General features: G+C 47.3%; 1 protein-coding gene across 1 annotated transcript in view; it reads right to left on the bottom strand.

Annotated features, from left to right (window-relative positions):
* The window catches only part of ZMAT4 (zinc finger matrin-type 4), a 400283-nt gene that overhangs the window by 257417 nt on the left and 123635 nt on the right, over positions 1-19231 (bottom strand). Inside the window, exon 4 of the mRNA XM_066601689.1 lies at positions 6130-6289. Coding sequence (XP_066457786.1) covers positions 6130-6289 — 160 coding nt within the window. The remainder of the gene's footprint in view (positions 1-6129; positions 6290-19231) is intronic.

Here is a 19231-nt window from a genome sequence, read left to right as displayed (position 1 = left end):
TTATCTTATATGGCGACAATAATCTATCTAGTAATATAATCGTCACCAGTGGAAATGACAGTTCTACTCTGATTGATCCCTCTATATCCAGTGTGTCATTTATTTGACAGTGCTGGACATTTTGAGGCTTCATCAATTTTTTATTTTTGTACCACTATCCGATTTCTGACTGGGAGTCATTAAACCAGTAAAGTACCATTTTTTGCGTATTGAAACCCCTGATGAACCCACGTTGTGGGAGAAACGCGTTGGGTTGCGCTTACAATTTTTAGTGGTCCGGCATAGCTTATTTTCTCAATGTGAACGATGTATACATCACCGAACCTGATCTCTGGAGTTTGGGTCACGTTCTGTAACATCCAACTGTCGGACTGGGTTACGCTTACAATTTTTAGTGGTCCGGCATAGCTTATTTTCTCGATGTGAACGACGTATACATCACCGAACCTGATCACTGGAGTCTAGGTCACGTCCTGTAACATCCAACTGTCGGACTTATGTCACTTTTTCATCTCCTGATTAGGTTGACGTGTATACAATAGATTCTGATAATCCTGTCAGATTCTGCAAAGAGACCGAATACACTAAATGGCTGAGTCATAACGATACTCAGACTAACCGGTCTATTACTGTTTATGGACAGTGGTATCAATATATTTTTATCGGTTCCATGGGTTTTCCTGGATCTAGATTTATGTGTGTACGTTCTTCCTTTTAGTTATTTCTTTAATAAAAGCTATATTTTATTATATTTTTCGGTCAAGGGTCCACATAGTCAGTTCTTTCCAAACTAGTTGGACTTCACTGCCTCTGTTAAATTGCAAGTTCTAAAGCGGACAGTAGCTGAATATGCCGAGAGCAATGTATCATTCTCATACAACTCCGCAGTCCCATCATTACCACTTACTAGTATCTAATCCAATCTTCCCCCCAACTGTATGGATATCCCATCCCAATGGAGCTCTAGTCTTATCGTTGAGCCAGGAACCATCTCAACATTACCGCTCAGCCAACACGAAGCCAACCATATAGACTGTAGACACTATATATCTGGGTGCCATATGGTGCTATTTATCCGGCCCTGTAGACACTATGTATCTGGTTGCCATATGGTGCTATTTATCTGGTCCTGTAGGCACTATGTATCTGATTGCTATATGGTGCTATTTATCCGGCCCTGTAGACACTATATATCTGGGTGCTATATGGTGTTTTTTACGGTATCTGGGCACTGTGATATACAATGTATCTGGGTGCTATAGGGTGCTATTTATCCGGCCCTGTGGACACTATATATCTGGGTGCTATATGGTGCTGCTATTTATCCGGCCCCTGTAGACACTATATATCTGGGTGCTACATGGTGTTATTTATGGTATCTGGGCACTGTGATATACAATGTATCTGATGCTATGTGGTGTTATTTATCTGGGCCCTGTAAGACACTCATTTTCTGGGTGCTACTTGGTGCTGCCTAACTGGGTGCTGGTTATCAGGGCACTGTGAGGCATTACTTATTTGAGTGCTATATTGTGCTATTTATTGAATCTGCACACTGTGAGATACTATATATCTGGGTGCAAATGGTGATATTTATCTAGGCCCTATAGGCACTATGTATCTGGGCGCTATATGGTGCTATTTATCCGGGCCCTGTAGACACTATATATCTGGGTGCTATATGGTGCTATTTATCCGGCCCTGTAGACACTATGTGTCTGGGTGCTATATGGTGCTATTTATCCGGCCCTGTAGACACTATGTGTCTGGGTGCTATATGATGCTATTTATCCGGGCCCTGTAAAAGTCATAATATGAAAAAATGTGAGACTGTATATACAGTATATATTCATGTGTGTACCCGCTATATGTGACATGCAGTATGTGCATGCATACATGTAAATGTACATGTGAGCCCATGTGTGAATAGTCACGCTCTGCCACTAGCACTAAGGCGGGGATCATCATGTAATTGCTACTCCCCTGCCGTATCCATCTCCAGTGGTCAGCAGTATTCCGTTGCCCCTTCTGCTTCTTTCCTTCTCCCGCTCTGCCCATATATTCATGAGCCTGGAAGCATGAGCGGCGCTAGAAGCCTCTCCGACACAAAATGAAGAGTCAAAAAAGTGACTGTAAGTGGATGAATAAAATATATTAATCAGTAATCAATGTTGCATCCGTGACGGTGATCTACGAGGCCTCCTGAGATAGCGCCTTAATGAGAATACAAATAATACCATTACGGTGACATTTTTTATGGTACGAGAAATATAAATGATCGATGAAGCAAACGCGGCGCTCAAATTTTGTTTTCCCCGTTTGAAATTAGTATTGATAAGCAACTTGATTTAGCACCAGGTATCCACCGCAGTAAACAGAGTCCAGGCCAAATGCCCTACTTGGCAAGCTGGCGAATCTTTCATCTCAGCAAGCTGGATAGCTTCTGGCAATCAAGAGTCTTGTGCGATCTTGGCGTTCTTACAATAGCAGTCCAGTTAAATTTAAGGCCTGTAGACAAATCTGTACAGTTCTCCCTGCCAAACTCAAGGGGCAAGTAAACCTTACTTATCAGTAGTATACTCCAGAAGTGGAGTTGCGGGGCGGAAGACGAAAAAACTCAAGATTACACTGTGATATAAATGTATTTGATGGCACAAATATAGATTAGCATATACTACTTAGCAATATTATTTACACCGGATATATATAATGCCGATAATTCTTGGTACCATTAAGGTGCCAATTTGTCAAAAATATTAGTGGAAGTTGATGGGCGAGGGTGAGTGGGGGATACCAAAATGATCTCATGGGTCGAAGGGCCATTTCCGACATACATGTGATATTCAATTTAAAGGACTATATCAAAATAAATAAAATCTTGTTATTTGTATAGCGCTTTCAGATAATTTACTTATTACCCCCCACCAAGCTAGGTACTCATTTTACCGCCCTCGGAAGGATGGAAGGCTGAGTCAACCTTGAGCCGGCTACCTGAACCAAGCGGGGATTGAACTCACAACCTTCAGCTTGTGGGTGAGAGTTTAGGACTGCATTTCTGCTGCCTTAACACAATCTAAAGTTATACCCTAGCCACAGGATAGGAGATATCGTTATCATCTGCTGAGGTTCAACCTCTCGGAACCCCACCAATGCCAAGAATGGGGGAATCTAATGGCCCCTACTTGAATGGAGCGGAGAACGTGCATGTGCGCATCTGCTCCACTCATTGCAATGACAGTACTGGAGATTGCAGAGCATTCGTACTCGGGAATTTCTAGCACGGTCAATGAAATGAATGACGCACGGAGTAATATGCATGTCCTTCGCTACTTTTATGAAACCCCTGTTCTTGGGATTGGTGGGGGGCCCACCAGCTGAACCCACACCAATTAAAAAGTTATCCCCTACCATGTGAATAAGGGATAGCTTTATAGATTTTGGTGCAACCCCAAAGGGGTTATCCAGAGATTTAAATTTCTTAGCGGGTCTTGCTGTGTCGGACCAGCCACTTCCGTCTGCCTTCCAACAAGGAGTCATGTGAAGGTGCAGGTGGACAGTGTCAGTGGTGTCATAGGTAAGGGATGGGCTGTTGGCTCATTATAATAATTAAGCAAGCCCCTCTTTCTATCACTGCGTATTAAATAGGTTCATAGACTTCTTTGTGTTCGTCTTCAGCTGCCAAGAAGAGCCAAGAAGGGACTGTGCTTGGGTAAGCACTTCTGCCCCTTCACTTCAGCAATCAATGGTGGTCTCAACACCTGGACTCCATAGATTAAAATTTCGGGCTCGCCACTATGACATGTCAAAAGTTTTGCAAAAGCGGAGTTACTCTAAATCTTGTAAAGTGATGGTATATCCAAACAGTCTAACCTCTGAGACCGCCACTGCTGGAACAAGGGGCATTCACTAGACTTAAACTGTGCTAAAGTTCCTAGGTGGCCAGAGCATAGAGAGACTGTGAAGGGGCCACAGTGCTAGACCAACACTGTAGCCCCTTCATTCCCATAGATTGTATTCAGACCCCTCCAATCATAAATGTAAAGCATATCCTAGTGATATGCCATCACTTTACAAAACGTGAAAAAAGCCTTACTACAAATGAAGCCATTGGCATGGATATGTGCAAGCGTTAGAGGCAATCAATGACCACCACTTTACCAAGTACAGGTGATAATGCCAAAGGTACTAAGCGCCCCAACACCTCATCATCAACATTATCATGCCGGTGTAGAAACTACCAAGGATATAAGTATGACAGTGTCCTAGTGTTAAGGTTGGCTTCACTTGTTGTGACCAAATGGCAATTTCCGTGGTGTTTTCCAAAGATTTCAGAAAACGATGGCAAAAGTCACAATGAGGCCGCAATGCGACTAAAAGCTATGATGCATTGGGCCCTGAAAAATCAGTTTTACATCTTGCACTTTATAGAGGCCAAGTACCACACTAGCTAGTCATTTTTTATTAGTATTCGTGATGAGTCTATTTGTTTCCATTCTGGCTTCTATATAAAACATCCAGCCAATGTCATTAAGAACTATCTTCAATGTAATAAAGAACAAGGAGTCCTGGAAGTGATGATATGGCCCCACAGAGTCTCGATCTCATAATTAACCAGTCTGTCTGGGATTACACGAAGAATAATAAAATCATATAATGGTAGAGTTGGAAAGGACCTCCAGGGTCATCGGGTCCACTAAATCACTAAATCATCCCAGACAGATATCTGTCCAGCCTCTGAAGATTTTTATTGATGGAGAACTCACCACCTCCCGTGGAAACCTGTTCCACTCATTGATCACCCTCACTGTCTAATATCTAATCTATGTCTCCTCCCTTTCAGTTTCATCCCATGGCTTCTAGTCTTTCCTTGTGTAGATGACAATAGGGCTGATCTCTCTGCACTGTGACAGCCCTTCAGATATTTGTAGACAGCTATTAAGTCTCCTCTCAGCCTTCTTTTCTGCAAGCTAAACATTCCCAGATCTTTTAACTGTCCCTCGTAGGACATGATTTGCAGACCGCTCACCATCTTGGTAGCTCTTCTCTGAGCTTGCTCCAGTTTGTCTCTGTCTTTTTTAAAGTGGGGTGCCCAGAACTGCACACAGTATTCCAGATGAGGTCTGACCAAGGAAGAGTAGAGGGGAATAATGACCTCACGTGATCTAGACTCTATGCTTCTCTTAATACATGCCAGAATTGTGTTTGCCTCTTTGGCTGCTGCATCACACTGTTGACTCATGTTCTATGATCTATTAGTATACCCAAGTCTTCTTCACATTTGCTGCTGCTTAGCCCAATTCCTCTCATTCTGTCTGTGCTTTTTTCATTTTTCTTGGCCAGATGTAGGACTTTGCATTTCTCCTTGTTAAATACTATTCTGTTAGTCACCACCCACTGCTCATAAACAGAAGGATTTGAGCAAGCCTACATCCACAGAATATCTGTGCTTAGTTCTCCAAAATGTCTGGAACAACCTCCCTACCGAGTTCCTTCAAAAACTGTGTGCAAGTCTACCTAGAAAAACTGCTGTTATTTTGAATGCAAAGGGCAGTCACACCAAATATTGATCTGATTTAGATTTCTCTGTTGTTCAGTCACTTTGCATCTTGTTAATTCACAAAAATAAACTATTAATACTTCTATATTTGAAAGCATTCTTAGGCCGGCTTCACACGAGCGTAAGTGTACTTGCGCGCACATGAGCGCCGCGTATTTACGGAATTAGCAATGCTCTCAGCCATTAAAATAGCTAACTGGTCTAATGAGTTCAAGATGTGTTCTTTTTTCTGAGCAAAATAGCAGTGTTTCAGGCATCCCCTAGTGTACTGTGCACGCATTTGCTCATCCCCATTGACTTCTATGGGGACTTTTGGCTTGCAAATGCGCAGGAAAATAAAGCATGCTGCGGTTTGTTTTTTTTTGCATAACCAAAACGCGCAGGCAAGATGTGCGCATGTGAATGAACCTATGGAAATCAATTGGCTCTATTCACTGTGTATTGTGTGCGCAAATAAGCCTGTGTGAAGCCGGCCATACCTTGCAGCATTTTTTCCTCACCCGTCTAAAAGTTTTGCACAATACTGTATATATATATATATAATAATTTTACAGCTATTCGCTTTTTCTTACCTGGTCGAGCAGGAATGTCCGCTGACTCTCCGAGCACAAGTTTAACCCTTTTAGCGTGAGTCTTCCCCTGATAGTGGGATTCGGCTACAATTGCGGATGTGAAGAACATATTGCAGAGGGTGCAGCATTTATTTTTGTCCACTTCGGTCTCGTCACTTTCCTGGTAAAACAACAGCAAAAAAAGATATGTATCATCACTCCATACGAATGAAAGTTGATTAATGTAACACCGATAGGATGAGTTTCCAGACAGCATAATAACTGCAATGGAAAAACAGTTTTTCACTTTTTACTGCGGCTCTTAAAGGGAACCTGTCACCAGCTGTCACCTTTCTAAACTATTTGTAGCATGGTATCAATCAAAAGTATCGCTAGAGGGCAAATCAGCAAACAGCGTCTCTCATACGTTGGACATATCATGCAAGCCAATTCTCTGCAAACAACATTGATGCTCGGGGCAATTAGAGGGTTGCAAAGAAGAGGACGCCAAAGAACACGCTGGCTGGACCCAATCAAGGCGGATACAAACCTGCACATGGAAGCACTGAAAGAAGTGGTCAAGGATTGGAAAGCATAGGGAACGATGATCCAAAGTGATCGAAAGCCTAAACTGAACGGATCATCATCAAAATTGGCTTCTACCTCATTGGGTTTTTTTTGCCTTCCTCTGGATCAACATTGGGGGTAATAGGCTACACTGGATGGACGTGGACATATGTCTTTTTTCGTCCCTACATACTATATTACTATGTTATTATCAATCATGAAGAAAGCCTTCTAAACGTGTATCTACCCTTTACCGCTTCATACCTGTACCCATTACCTCGCCGTAAGCTATTTGCATCCAAACTGTCTGGTGGGCGTACCTGAATCATTCCAGTCACCTGAGGTCTTCTGGAATGGAAGGGCAACACCCCCCAAAAGCAGGATGAATATACTGTGTTAGTGTTAACATATTGATAGGGGATTGGCCCCTAAAATCATAGTTTCCAGGAAAACTCTAGTAGGGCAACTTAAAATCCATTTGATCTCTTCCTTTAAAAAATACCAGGTAATCTACTTTCCATGACTGGTTCTTGGTGGCCATAACCCTATCATTGGTAACAGATGCCAGAAGTGACCCCCCCCCCCCCCCCCCGTGCATGACAATGGTCTAACCAATGCGAGGGTTTGATTAAGAGCCTACTCAAGGGATACCCTATATAATAGGTATCTATCCTCCATGTCACAAGTTCCCGAGGAGATCACTCTGGTGACAAATTTAAAGGGGTTGTCCCGCGAAAGCAAGTGGGGTTCAGCACTTCTGTATGGCCATATTAATGCACTTTGTAATATACATCGTGCATTAATTATGAGCCATACAGAAGTTATTCACTTACCTGTTCCGTTGCTAGCGTCCTCGTCGCCATGGTGCCGTCTAATTTCAGCGTCTAATCGCCCGATTAGACGCGCTTGCGCAGTCCGGTCTTCTCTCTGGTGAATGGGGCCGCTCGTGCTGGAGAGCTGGTCCTCGTAGCTCCGCCCCGTCACGTGTGCCGATTCCAGCCAATCAGGAGGCTGGAATCGGCAATGGACTGCACAGAGCCCATGGTGCACCATGGGAGAAGACCCGCGGTGCATCGTGGGTGAAGATCCCGGCGGCCATCTTAGTAAGGTAAGGAAGAAGTCGCCGCAGCGCGGGGATTCGGGTAAGTACTAAACGTTTTTTTTTTTTAACACATGCATTGGGTTTGTCTCGCGCCGAACGGGGGGCCTATTGAAAAAAAAAAAAAACGTTTCGGCGCGGGACAACCCCTTTAAGCCCTAGGTTTGCGTAAGGGGAAAAGTTGATGCTATTGTTTGATGAGTATGTTTCTTTAAATGTTTATTACTGTTTGGCGGGACTAGACGGATGTCATGTTGGGTGGCGCAGTTGAGCTACGTGTTACATATAGAGAGACGGCAAAAAGGGCTCAGCTGCATAGAGAAGAGAGGCAAGACAAGTCCCAGTGGAATAAGGTTATGTTGCCGCCAATATCAAGACGATACAGAGCTCTGGTATTACAATCGATATTGAAATTTGGCGCTGTATTAATGGTTCCAAGAGACTCCTCGCTGGCCGAGGGTAAGGTCATCCGATTATCAGAATGGGCTGTGCTGTCTATCTGTTAATGAAAGTTTTGCTGCAACATGTAGATTACTTGTCGATATCTCATCTGGCTCAGCGCTGCCCGGGAAGCCAAGAGGATTTGGTATTCTGGCCATACTCCAGTGACCCAGAAGGCTGAACTTGCATCACAGTAGGAGAATGATAATGGTGAATCTTCCATCCAGCTTGTGGCGATAAACCCGGACTCAATGCAATCAATTTCAGCAGTAAGCCAGACTAGTCAAAGATATAAACAATGATCTTAGGGGAGCAATTCTTGCTGCCCATTAGTCTGGCAAGAGTCATAAGAGTTTTGCTTAGTTTTTCTCATGACTGTAAGTCTTTTTCCTTTAGGCCTCTTTCACACGAACTTTATTTTGACGCAAAGTAGGCGCTTCAAAAAAATCGCATCCGTGAGAACCAATGGCTTCCTATGGATTCCTTCAGATGGAGAATATTTGGACACGCCAAAAAAAATCGTACCGCAAAAAATAGAACATAAGCACATTTTTTCAACGCTGAAATTTCTTTCTGCGCCAAAATATAGGTCTTGTCCTATCTTTAGACGGACCAAGGCAGGAGGCTCCATAGACTCCTATGGGAGCCGTCAGAAAAAGGGGAGGGAGTTTAGCAGAGGCTAGCGCTGCTAAACACTGACAGTTGAGGCATTTAAAAGTCATTAAAGTAGTTCTGCCGATAGGGATTTCGGGGCTGCGGCGTTATTTCATCGAAGCCAGCTGTGAATAGATGATAAAATTGCAAATAATGGCCACGAGTTGGTCGCAGATATTCTTCATTCATGCAATTTACTGCTCCAATGGTTGTGATTTTATAACGCAACTAACTTAGCGTCAAAATACCGCTCGTGTTGAAGGAGGCCTTGACATGCAGCAGAGCTAGATGAGCGAGCACCAAAATGCTCGGTTGCTCGTTACTCGGGATGAAATTATCGCGATGCTCGAGGGTTCGTTTCGAGCATATTTGTATATCGCCGATGCTCGCTAAGGTTTTCATTTGTGAAAATCTGGGGAATTCAAGACAGTGATGGGAACGACACAGCAACGGATAGGGCAGGCGAGGGGCTACATGTTGGGCTGCATCTCAAGTTCACAGGTCCCACTATTAAGCCACAATAGCAGCAAGAGTGGCCCCCCCCCCCCAACAACTTTTACTTCTGAAAAGCCCTCATTAGCAATGCATACCTTAGCTAAGCACCACACTACCTACAACAAAGCACAATCACTGCCTGCATGACACTCCGCTGCCACTTCTCCTGGGTTACATGCTGCCCAACCCCCCCCCCCCCCGCACAACCCAGTGTCCACAGCGCACACCAAACTGTCCCTGCGCAGCCTTCAGCTGCCCTCATGCCACACCACGCTCATGTCTATTTAGAAGTGCGTCTGCCATGAGGAGGAACCGCAGGCACACACTGCAGAGGGTTGGCACGGCTAGGCAGCGACCCTCTTTAAAAGGGGCGGGGCGATAGCCCACAATGCTGTACAGAAGCAATGAGAAATATAATCCTGTGCCACCGCCATCAGGAGCTGCACACGTGGGCATAGCAATGGGGAACCTATGTGCCACACACTATTCATTCTCTCAAGGTGTCTGCATGCCCCAGTCAGACCGCGGTTTTTTTATAAATAGTCACAGGCAGGTACAACTCCGCAATGGGAATTCCGTGTGCACCCACAGCATGGGTGGCTCCCTGGAACACACCGGCTGTACATAAATGTATCCCATTGAAGTGCCCTGGACAGCAGAGCTAACGTCAGATTAAATGCAGGTGGGCTTCGGCCCACACTGCATGCCCCAACCTGACCGGGGTTTTTAATTCATAGACACAGGCAGGTACAACTCCCTATTGTGAAGTCCCTGTGGACCCACAGCATGGGTGGCTCCCTGGAACCCACCGGCGGTACATAAATATATCCCATTGCATTGCCCATCACAGCTGAGGTAATGTCATGTTAAATGCAGGTGGTCTTCGGCCCACACTGCATGCCCCAGTCAGACTGGGGTTCTTTAGAAGTGGACACATGCAGTTACAACTCCCTGTGGACCCACAGCATGGGTGGGTGCCAGGAACCCACCGGCGGTACATTAATATATCCCATTGCAGTGCCCAACACAGCTGATGTAACGTCAGCTTTAATGCAGGTGGGCAAAAAATTTATTGGATTACACTGTAGGCGAGGGCCCCAAAAAATTGGTGTACCAACAGTACTAATGTACGTCAGAAAAATGCCCAACCAAGAGGGCAGGTGAAACCCATTAATCGCTTTGGTTAATGTGGCTTAATTTGTAACTAGGCCTGGAGGCAGCCCAGTTAAAATAAAAAGTGGTGCAGGTGAAAGTTTCAACGCTTTAATGAGCATTGAAACGTATAAAAATTGTTTACAAAAATTATGTGACTGAGCCTTGTGGCCCTAACAAAAATTGCCCGTTCGGCGTGATTACGTCAGGTTTCAGGAGGAGGAGCAGGAGGAGGAGGATGAATATTATACACAGATTGATGAAGCAAAAAGGTCCACGTTTTTGATGGTGATAGAGAACAATGCTTCCATCCGCGGGTGCAGCCTACGTATTGTTTAGGTATCGCTGCTGTCCGCTGGTGGAGAAGAGAAGTCTGGGGAAATCCAGGCTTTGTTCATCTTGATGAGTGTAAGCCTGTCGGCACTGTCGGTTGACAGGCGGGTACACTTATCTGTGATGAATCCCCCAGCAGCACTAAACACCCTCTCTGACAAGACGCTAGCCGCAGGACAAGCAAGCACCACTACGTACTCCCTCACCATCCTTTTACAGTGCTCCTGCCGACTCAGCCTTGACTGGGGAGCGGTGACACAGTCTTGCTGGGGAGCCAGAAAGCTATCAAAGGCCTTAGAGAGTGTTCCCCTGCCTGTGCTGTACATGCTGTCTGATCTCTGCGCCTCCCCTCCTACCTGGCCCTCGGAACTGCGCCTTCAGCCACTAGCGCTGTCGGATGGGAAGTTTACCATCAGCTTGTCCGCCAGGGTCCTGTGGTATAGCTTCACTCTTGAACCCCTTTCCTCTTCGGGTATGAGAGTGGAATGGTTCTCCTTATACTATGGGTCGAGCAGTGTGTACACCCAGTAATCCGTAGTGGCCAGAATGCGTGTAACGCGAGGGTCACGAGAAAGGCATCCTAACATGAAGTCAGCCATGTGTGCCAGGGTACCTGTGCGCAACACATGGCTGTCCTCACTAGGAAGATCACTTTCAGGATCCTCCTCCTCCTCCTCAGGCCATACACGCTGAAAGGATGACAGGCAAACAGCATGGGTACCGTCAGCAGTGGGCCAAGCTGTCTCTTCCCCCTCCTCCTCCTCCTCCTCATGCTCCTCCTCCTCAACGCGCTGAGATATAGACAGGAGGGTGCTCTGACTATCCAGCGACATACTGTCTTCCCCCGCCTCTGTTTCCTAGCGCAAAGCTTCTGCCTTTATGCTTTGCAGGGAACTTCTCAAGAGGCATAGCAGAGGAATGGTGACGCTAATGATTGCAGCATCGCCGCTCACCATCTGGGTAGACTCCTCAAAGTTTCCAAGGACCTGGCAGATGTCTGCCAACCAGGCCCACTCTTCTGTAAAGAATTGAGGAGGCTGACTCCCACTGCGCCGCCCATGTTGGAGTTGGTATTCCACTATAGCTCTACACTGCTCATAGAGCCTGGCCAACATGTGGAGCGTAGAGTTCCACCGTGTGGGCACGTCGCACAGCAGTCGGTGCACTGGCAGATGAAACCGATGTTGCAGGGTGCGCAGGGTGGCAGCGTCCGTGTGGGACTTGCGGAAATGTGCGCAGAGCCGGCGCACCTTTCCGAGCAGGTCTGACAAGCGTGGGTAGCTTTTCAGAAAGCGCTGAACCACCAAATTAAAGACGTGGGCCAGGCATGGCACGTGCGTGAGGCTGCCGAGCTGCAGAGCCGCCACCAGGTTACGGCTGTTGTCACACACGACCATGCCCGGTTGGAGGCTCAGCGGCGCAAGCCAGCGGTCGGTCTGCTGTGTCAGACCCTGCAGCAGTTCGTGAGCCGTGTGCCTCTTCTCTCCTAAGCTGAGTAGTTTCAGCACAGCCTGCTGACGCTTGCCCACCGCTGTGCTGCCGTGCTGCGCGACACCGACTGCTGGCGACGTGCTGCTGCTGACACATCTTGATTGCGAGACAGAGGTTGCGTTGGAGGAGGAGGAGGAGGGTGGTTTAGTGGAGGAAGCATACACCGCCGCAGATACCACCACCAAGCTGGGGCCCGCAATTCTGGGGGTGGGTAGGACGTGAGCGGTCCCAGGCTCTGACTCTGTCCCAGCCTCCACTAAATTCACCCAATGTGCCGTCAGGGAGATATAGTGGCCCTGCCCGCCTGTGCTTGTCCACGTGTCCGTTGTTAAGTGGACCTTGGCAGTAACTGCGTTGGTGAGGGCACGTACAATGTTGCGGGAGACGTGGTCGTGCAGGGCTGGGACGGCACATCGGGAAAAGTAGTGGCGACTGGGAACTGAGTAGCGCGGGGCCGCCGCCACCATCATACCTTTGAAAGCCTCCGTTTCCACAACCCTATACGGCAGTATCTCCAGGCTGATAAATTTGGCTATGTGCACGTTTAACGCTTGAGCGTGCGGGTGCGTGGCGGCGTGCTTGCGCTTGCGCTCCAACACTTGCGCTAGCGATGGCTGGACTGTGCGCTGACAGACATTGGTGGATGGGGCCGAGCACAGCGGAGGTGAGGGTGTGGGTGCAGGCCAGGAGACGGTAGTGCCTGTGTCCTGAGAGGGGGGTTGGATCTCAGTGGCAGGTTGGGGCACAGGGGGAGAGGCAGCGGTGCAAACCGGAGGCGGTGAACGGCCTTCGTCCCACCTTGTGGGGTGCTTGGCCATCATATGTCTGCGCATGTTGGTGGTGGTGAGGCTGGTGGTGGTGGCTCCCCGGCTGATCTCGGCGCGATACAGGTTGCACACCACTGTTCGTCGGTCGTCTGCACTCTCAGTGAAAAACTGCCAGACCTTTGAGCACCTCGGCCTCTGCAGGGTGGCATGGCGCGAGGGGGCGCTTTGGGAAACAGTTGGTGGATTATTGGGTCTGGCCCTGCCTCTACCCCTGGCCACCGCACTGCCTCTTCCAACCTGCCCTGCTGCTGCCCTTGCCTCCCCCTCTGAAGACCTGTCCTCAGTAGGCGTAGCAAACCAGGTGGGGTCAGTCACCTCATCGTCCTGCTGCTCTTCCTCCGAATCCTCTGTGCGCTCCCCTCTCGGACGTACTGCCCTTACTACTACCTCACTGATAGACAACTGTGTCTCACCGTCATCGTCCTCCTCACCCACTGAAAGCTCTTGAGACAGTTGCCGGAAGTCCCCAGCCTCATCCCCCAGACCCCAGGAACTTTCCAAAGGTTGGGCATCGGTCACGACAAACTCCTCCGGTGGGAGAGGAACCATTGCTGGCCATTCTGGGCAGGGGCCCGGGAACAGTTCCTGGGAGTCTGCCTGCTCCTCAGAATGTGTCATTGTAATGGAGTGAGGAGGCTGGGAGGAAGGAGGAGCAGCAGCCAGAGGATTCAGAGTTGCAGCAATGGACGGCGCAGAACTCTGGGTGGTCGATAGATTGCTGGATGCACTTTCTGCCATCCACGACAGGACCTGCTCACACTGCTCATTTTCTAATAAAGGTCTACCGCGTGGACCCATTAATTGTGAGATGAATGTGGGGACGCCAGAAACGTGCCTCTCTCCTAATCCCGCAGCAGTCGGCTGCGATATACCTGGATCAGGAGCTCGGCCTGTGCCCACACCCTGACTTGGGCCTCCGCGTCCTCGGCCGCATCCACGTCCTCTAGGCCTACCCCTACCCCTCAGCATGGTGTATTACCAGTAGTGCAGAAACAGAACTCTGTAATTAAATGTGCCGCTTATTGGGCTGTGGTTGGAGGCTGACTTCGCTTATGGAACGCACAGCAGAGGCAGGAAAGAATTTTGCGCAAGCCTGCTGTAACACTTAGCTGGCTGCGTATGAATTAGGACAACTACCCCCAGCAGAGACCCAGTACACTTGTGGACAGGAATACAGCGGTGATGTAAGAGGCAACACAGAGGCAGAAAAGAATTTTGTGCAAGCCTGCTGTAACACTTAGCTGGCTGCGTATGAATTAGGACAACTACCCCCAGCAGAGACCCAGTACACTTGTGGACAGGAATACAGCGGTGATGTAAGAGGCAACACAGAGGCAGAAAAGAATTTTGCGCAAGCCTGCTGTAACACTTAGCTGGCTGCGTATGAATTAGGACAACTACCCCCCAGCAGAGACCCAGTACACTTGTGGACAGGAATACAGCGGTGATGTAAGAGGCAACACAGAGGCAGAAAAGAATTTTGCGCAAGCCTGCTGTAACACTTAGCTGGCTGCGTATGAATTAGGACAACTACCCCCAGCAGACACCCAGTACACTTGTGGACAGGAATACAGCGGTGATGTAAGAGGCAACACAGAGGCAGGAAAGAATTTTGCGCAAGCCTGCTGTAACACTTAGCTGGCTGCGTATGAATTAGGACAACTACCCCCAGCAGAGACCCAGTACACTGAGGACGGTCACAGGCAGCCCAAATAGATTTTTTTTCCTATATGTTTTTGGAAAGGCCCACTGCCTATATACACTAAATATGTCTTCTGTCCCTGCCTCACCACTACTGGCCCTGGAGTATGTAAAATTACTGCAGGACGCAATGCTCTGCACGGCCGATATACAAAAAAAAAAAATGTGCAACACTGCAAAAAGCAGCCTCCACACTACTGCACACGGTTAGATGTGGCCCTAAGAAGGACCGTTGGGGTTCTTGAAGCCTAAAATAACTCCTAACGCTCTCCCTATAGCAGCTCCGGCACCAGCAGCACTGTCCCTGAACTATGTCAGAATGCATCTGTGGTGAGCCGCGGGAGGGGACGATTTATATACTCGGGTGACACCTGATCTCGCCAGCCACTCACTGCAGGGGGGTGGTATAGGGCTTGAACGTCGCAGGGGGAAGTTGTAATGCCTTCCCTGTCTTTCTATTGGCCAGAAAAGCGCGCTAACGTCTCAGAGATGAAAGTGAAAGTAACTCGAACATCGCGTGGCACTCGTTACGAGTAACGAGCATCTCGAACACGCTAATAATCGAACGAGTATCAAGCTCGGACGAGTACGTTCGCTCATCTCTAAGCAGAGCACCACATGGAGGGGGTGATAGTAAGATGTCAAGAGGGTTGCAGTGAAAGGATGGACTGTGTGAGGGGTGGGATACTTCTTCGTCCCCTATAGTTGCCCACCGTAGTCATCTAGGAAAACTCATCATAGGACATTGTGCTGCTTATGTAACTTTATTATATATATATATATATATCCTATTTGCTGGGGATTATTCATTAGTAATTCCCTTTCTCACCACCTGCTTCTCGGGTCGGTATCACTGTGGTTTCCTACCTGATAGGCTTAACAGTGAGAGGGGGACATGGCAAAGCAGGTCTGAACAGTTGTACTTTCCTCTGTGCCTCCTATTGTGATCACTAATGGCTTAGCCTCCTCTTCCGAGAGCTCTATGCCCATAGGGCTGCAGCTTTCTGCACAGGACTGCTATGGGGAGTATCCCCTGCTCCAGGACCAACAGCGTTGCTGCCCTTCCTCCTCCTTGCTCACACACACTCTGTCTAACTTACTGTGTCTGCTCAGATGTGAAATACATATGTTGCAAACTTTGGAAGAGATGGGCAGTGCTTCTGGCGAGGAAAAGTCATGGAAATTTAAAAATGAAATGTGCTGCCATCCTAGTGGCGCTGCCAGCTATACCGGGGCCAGGTGAATGAGGAAGAGGGATAAAACTAGGACCATGGTGTGAACCACAAAAGGGATACTCAACTTGGAAATGGTAAAATAATAAGGAATGGTGAAATAGTAAGGTTTGCGCCAAGATCCTAGCTTTTTTCTTCTTTATGTTCCTGCTCAGAGGACACCTTGCTGCCCTTCGTCCCCATCTTAAAGTAACAGATACTAGCACATCAATTCGTCTCTCAAACTTAAGCTGGCTTCACAAGAGCGTATGCGTATTTTCACGCGCATGAGAATAGCATTTTTGAAAAAAAGTCTTTTTTGGGCTCATCTGTGTATTTCACTGTACTTTTTGTGCCTGCACGAGGCAAACAAAGACACACCAATTTAAATGGCTAATTAGTCTGAACGAGCTCTTTTTTCTGCGCAATTACGCAGTATTTCACGCACTTCTTTGAGTATTCCGCGGACATTTGTGCATCTTCCCATTGACTTCTATGGGGACCTTCGGTGCACAAATGTGCAGAAAAATAGAGCATATTCTATTTTTTTGGTGTGCGACCAAAATGTGCATGCAAAATACGGAAATGTGAACAAACACATTGATATTAATGGGTTCTATTCTTTGTGTATTGTGCGCGCAAATGCGTCCCTGTGAAGTCGGCCTAAACAAGAACAAGAAATAATTTGCAACAGCGGTGTAACAGAAATATATATACAGTATATGTATCAGGGATGATAAAACATTCCACCTGGTATTCACAATTAGCAGAAATGTGATTACCACCCGGGATGACAATGAAAATATTAGCCTTGACAAAAAGTTGGTGTAAAAATGTCTCCATGATTTACCCGGGAGAGGTGTACAGCGCTTCCATGAGGCCGTAAACCTGTCATCACAATTGATCCTAATCATCTAATGAATTATTCACAATTAGCAGGGGAATCATTTCCATGTGATAAACTAGTCGGTGCTATAATAAAGGGAAATGCATGGGTGCAGTGTACAGTGGACAGCAACGTAGGACGGACCTGCATGTGAATATTCCCTCCCTTTACTTCAGCAAAGCCCTGCTACAAAGTAACAGAATGCCGGAATACAATGACTTCCGCACAGCGCTCAGAGAGAGCGGAGAATCGATGGACGACAATAGGAAAGAGCCAAAGACAATGGGAGTCTAATAGGAAACCATCCGGAAACAACAGCAGTCTGAGAATAATGTGCAGGTAGGATACGCTGAAGAACTATCCACCGCTGCACATTGTACCAGCACTGCACCGAATGGAATTTTAGTTATTCACTGTTTATCCCACTCAGAACTGGTGGTTGCATGCTTGTTTGAAGTGTCTCTCTCCTCCCCTGAAGACGGTCTGGACACCTGCTGTCCCTACCCTACTTGCGATTTCTGGGGTGCGTGCATCGTGTAGTACAGTGACCAAACAGGTGCAGGCAACCTGCAGATTTCTTCCAATCCCTGGGCAGGTGTAGCCTCCAAATGTCTGATGTCCTATGTGTGTGTTGGATGGGTGATGCCTGACACTGGGTGCCAGGGTGACAGACATGTGCTTTATGTGCAGCCCTGTTCTGTGTACAGTGTGTGTGAACAGTGTTGTGTCCTGTGTGTCTAGTGCATCTCTCCAGCTCCCTGATCAGGGATAGTCAGGTCATTAGAAGAAGACAGTGGGGCCGCCTTTATCGAGGCGATGACTCCGCTTTCAGGCAGGGGTGCCCCTCTTTCCCTGATCAGCTATGGATAGTTGTCAATTCTTCTTCCTGGGGAGATGCAATTGGTCCATGCAAGTATTATATGTGTGTGTTTGCGGTATTAAATGGACACGTTTGCGTCCGTCTTAAGGAAGCCCTAAACCTCACCTTGGTCTCCATCTTGCTTACACTGTAAAAATAAACTTTGGTAGGGAATGTTTTTTTTCTCGGAATTGCACTACAAAGCAGTTTTGGAGTAGAAGGAGTAACAAGGCAAACGGAACACGAGATATTTCCCAGGTGTAATGAAATTGAGACGTCGGCCAATTCAGACACAAGCTGTGAAAATGTCATAGCGAATAATATGCCGAAATGAATCAGGAATGATTTATACAGCGTAGAAGAAACCCGTCTAATGTGTTGTTCTAAATTCTGCAGCCGGTAATCTCTGTTGCCAAATAGCAAATCGTGATGGTTTCTAGGTAAATCTGTGCGCAATGAAAAAAACGGAGTCAAGCGCCAGGCAGGAGTCCTTATCCGATAGTATTGAAAATGTACAAAATCCGCCATAGAACCAAGTCGAAAAGCTCAATGCGTACGTGTTCTGTGTCCCTAATCATCTCATGCTCCCACTGGCTATTATATCGTTGCTACTAAGAATAACTATTTATATATAGAGAAAAATACACTTTTATGGCTGTTCTCTACAAGATATGTCAGTATAAGGCTGGGCTCACGCGAACGGGTTGGATTCCACATGCCGGTCATCCTGCATACCTGATTTTTCTGTATGGCGGATGACAGCGGTGGCTCGCTGTTAGTCATGCGTAGTAGAGGCTTTTTTTCATTATTTGCATTCCTGGCGCCGTGACTTCATGGGAGACCGTCCGCGAGGAGTCTGCGGAAAAATAGATCATGCTGCGATTTTTCTTCCGTTCGCAGGATATGCAATTCGTATCCATGAGTGTGAAGGAAAAATCGAAAGTTCATGCATTTCAATGACAGCGTTTTGGCGGAGATCCTCCACGCAGAGGACGGTCACGGATTTCGCAATTACAATCCATCCATGTGAGACTCCCCCTAAGAGTCACTGCATCTTGGATGCTACTTTAGGCATTAGGAGGAAGGAGAGACCCTCCAAAGTGGTTGACCAAAATTCCAATTTCCTGTCCGCTATGATAGAAAGAATCGCAGCTCTGGAGTACAAAATGCTGCAGTAACAAGACACATACTGAGCTGACTAAAGGCTCATTCACATGGATGCCATTTTGATGCAGAGTAGGCCGGCAAAGGCAGGGAGGGGGGAATTTAGCAGTGCCAGATGTCCCCCAGATGCAATTCGTATCCATGAGTGTGAAGGAAAAATCGAAAGTTCATGCATTGCTGTCACAGGGATGTCACAGGGATGAAGGGAGTCCCCTGTCACGGGGATGAAGGGAGTCCCCTGTC

The sequence above is a fragment of the Eleutherodactylus coqui genome, chromosome 4, assembly GCF_035609145.1.
Source record: "Eleutherodactylus coqui strain aEleCoq1 chromosome 4, aEleCoq1.hap1, whole genome shotgun sequence".
Classification (NCBI taxonomy): Eukaryota; Metazoa; Chordata; class Amphibia; order Anura; family Eleutherodactylidae; genus Eleutherodactylus; species Eleutherodactylus coqui.
Note: the sequence above shows the minus strand (reverse complement) of the source record. Positions and strands in the feature narration are given on the sequence as shown.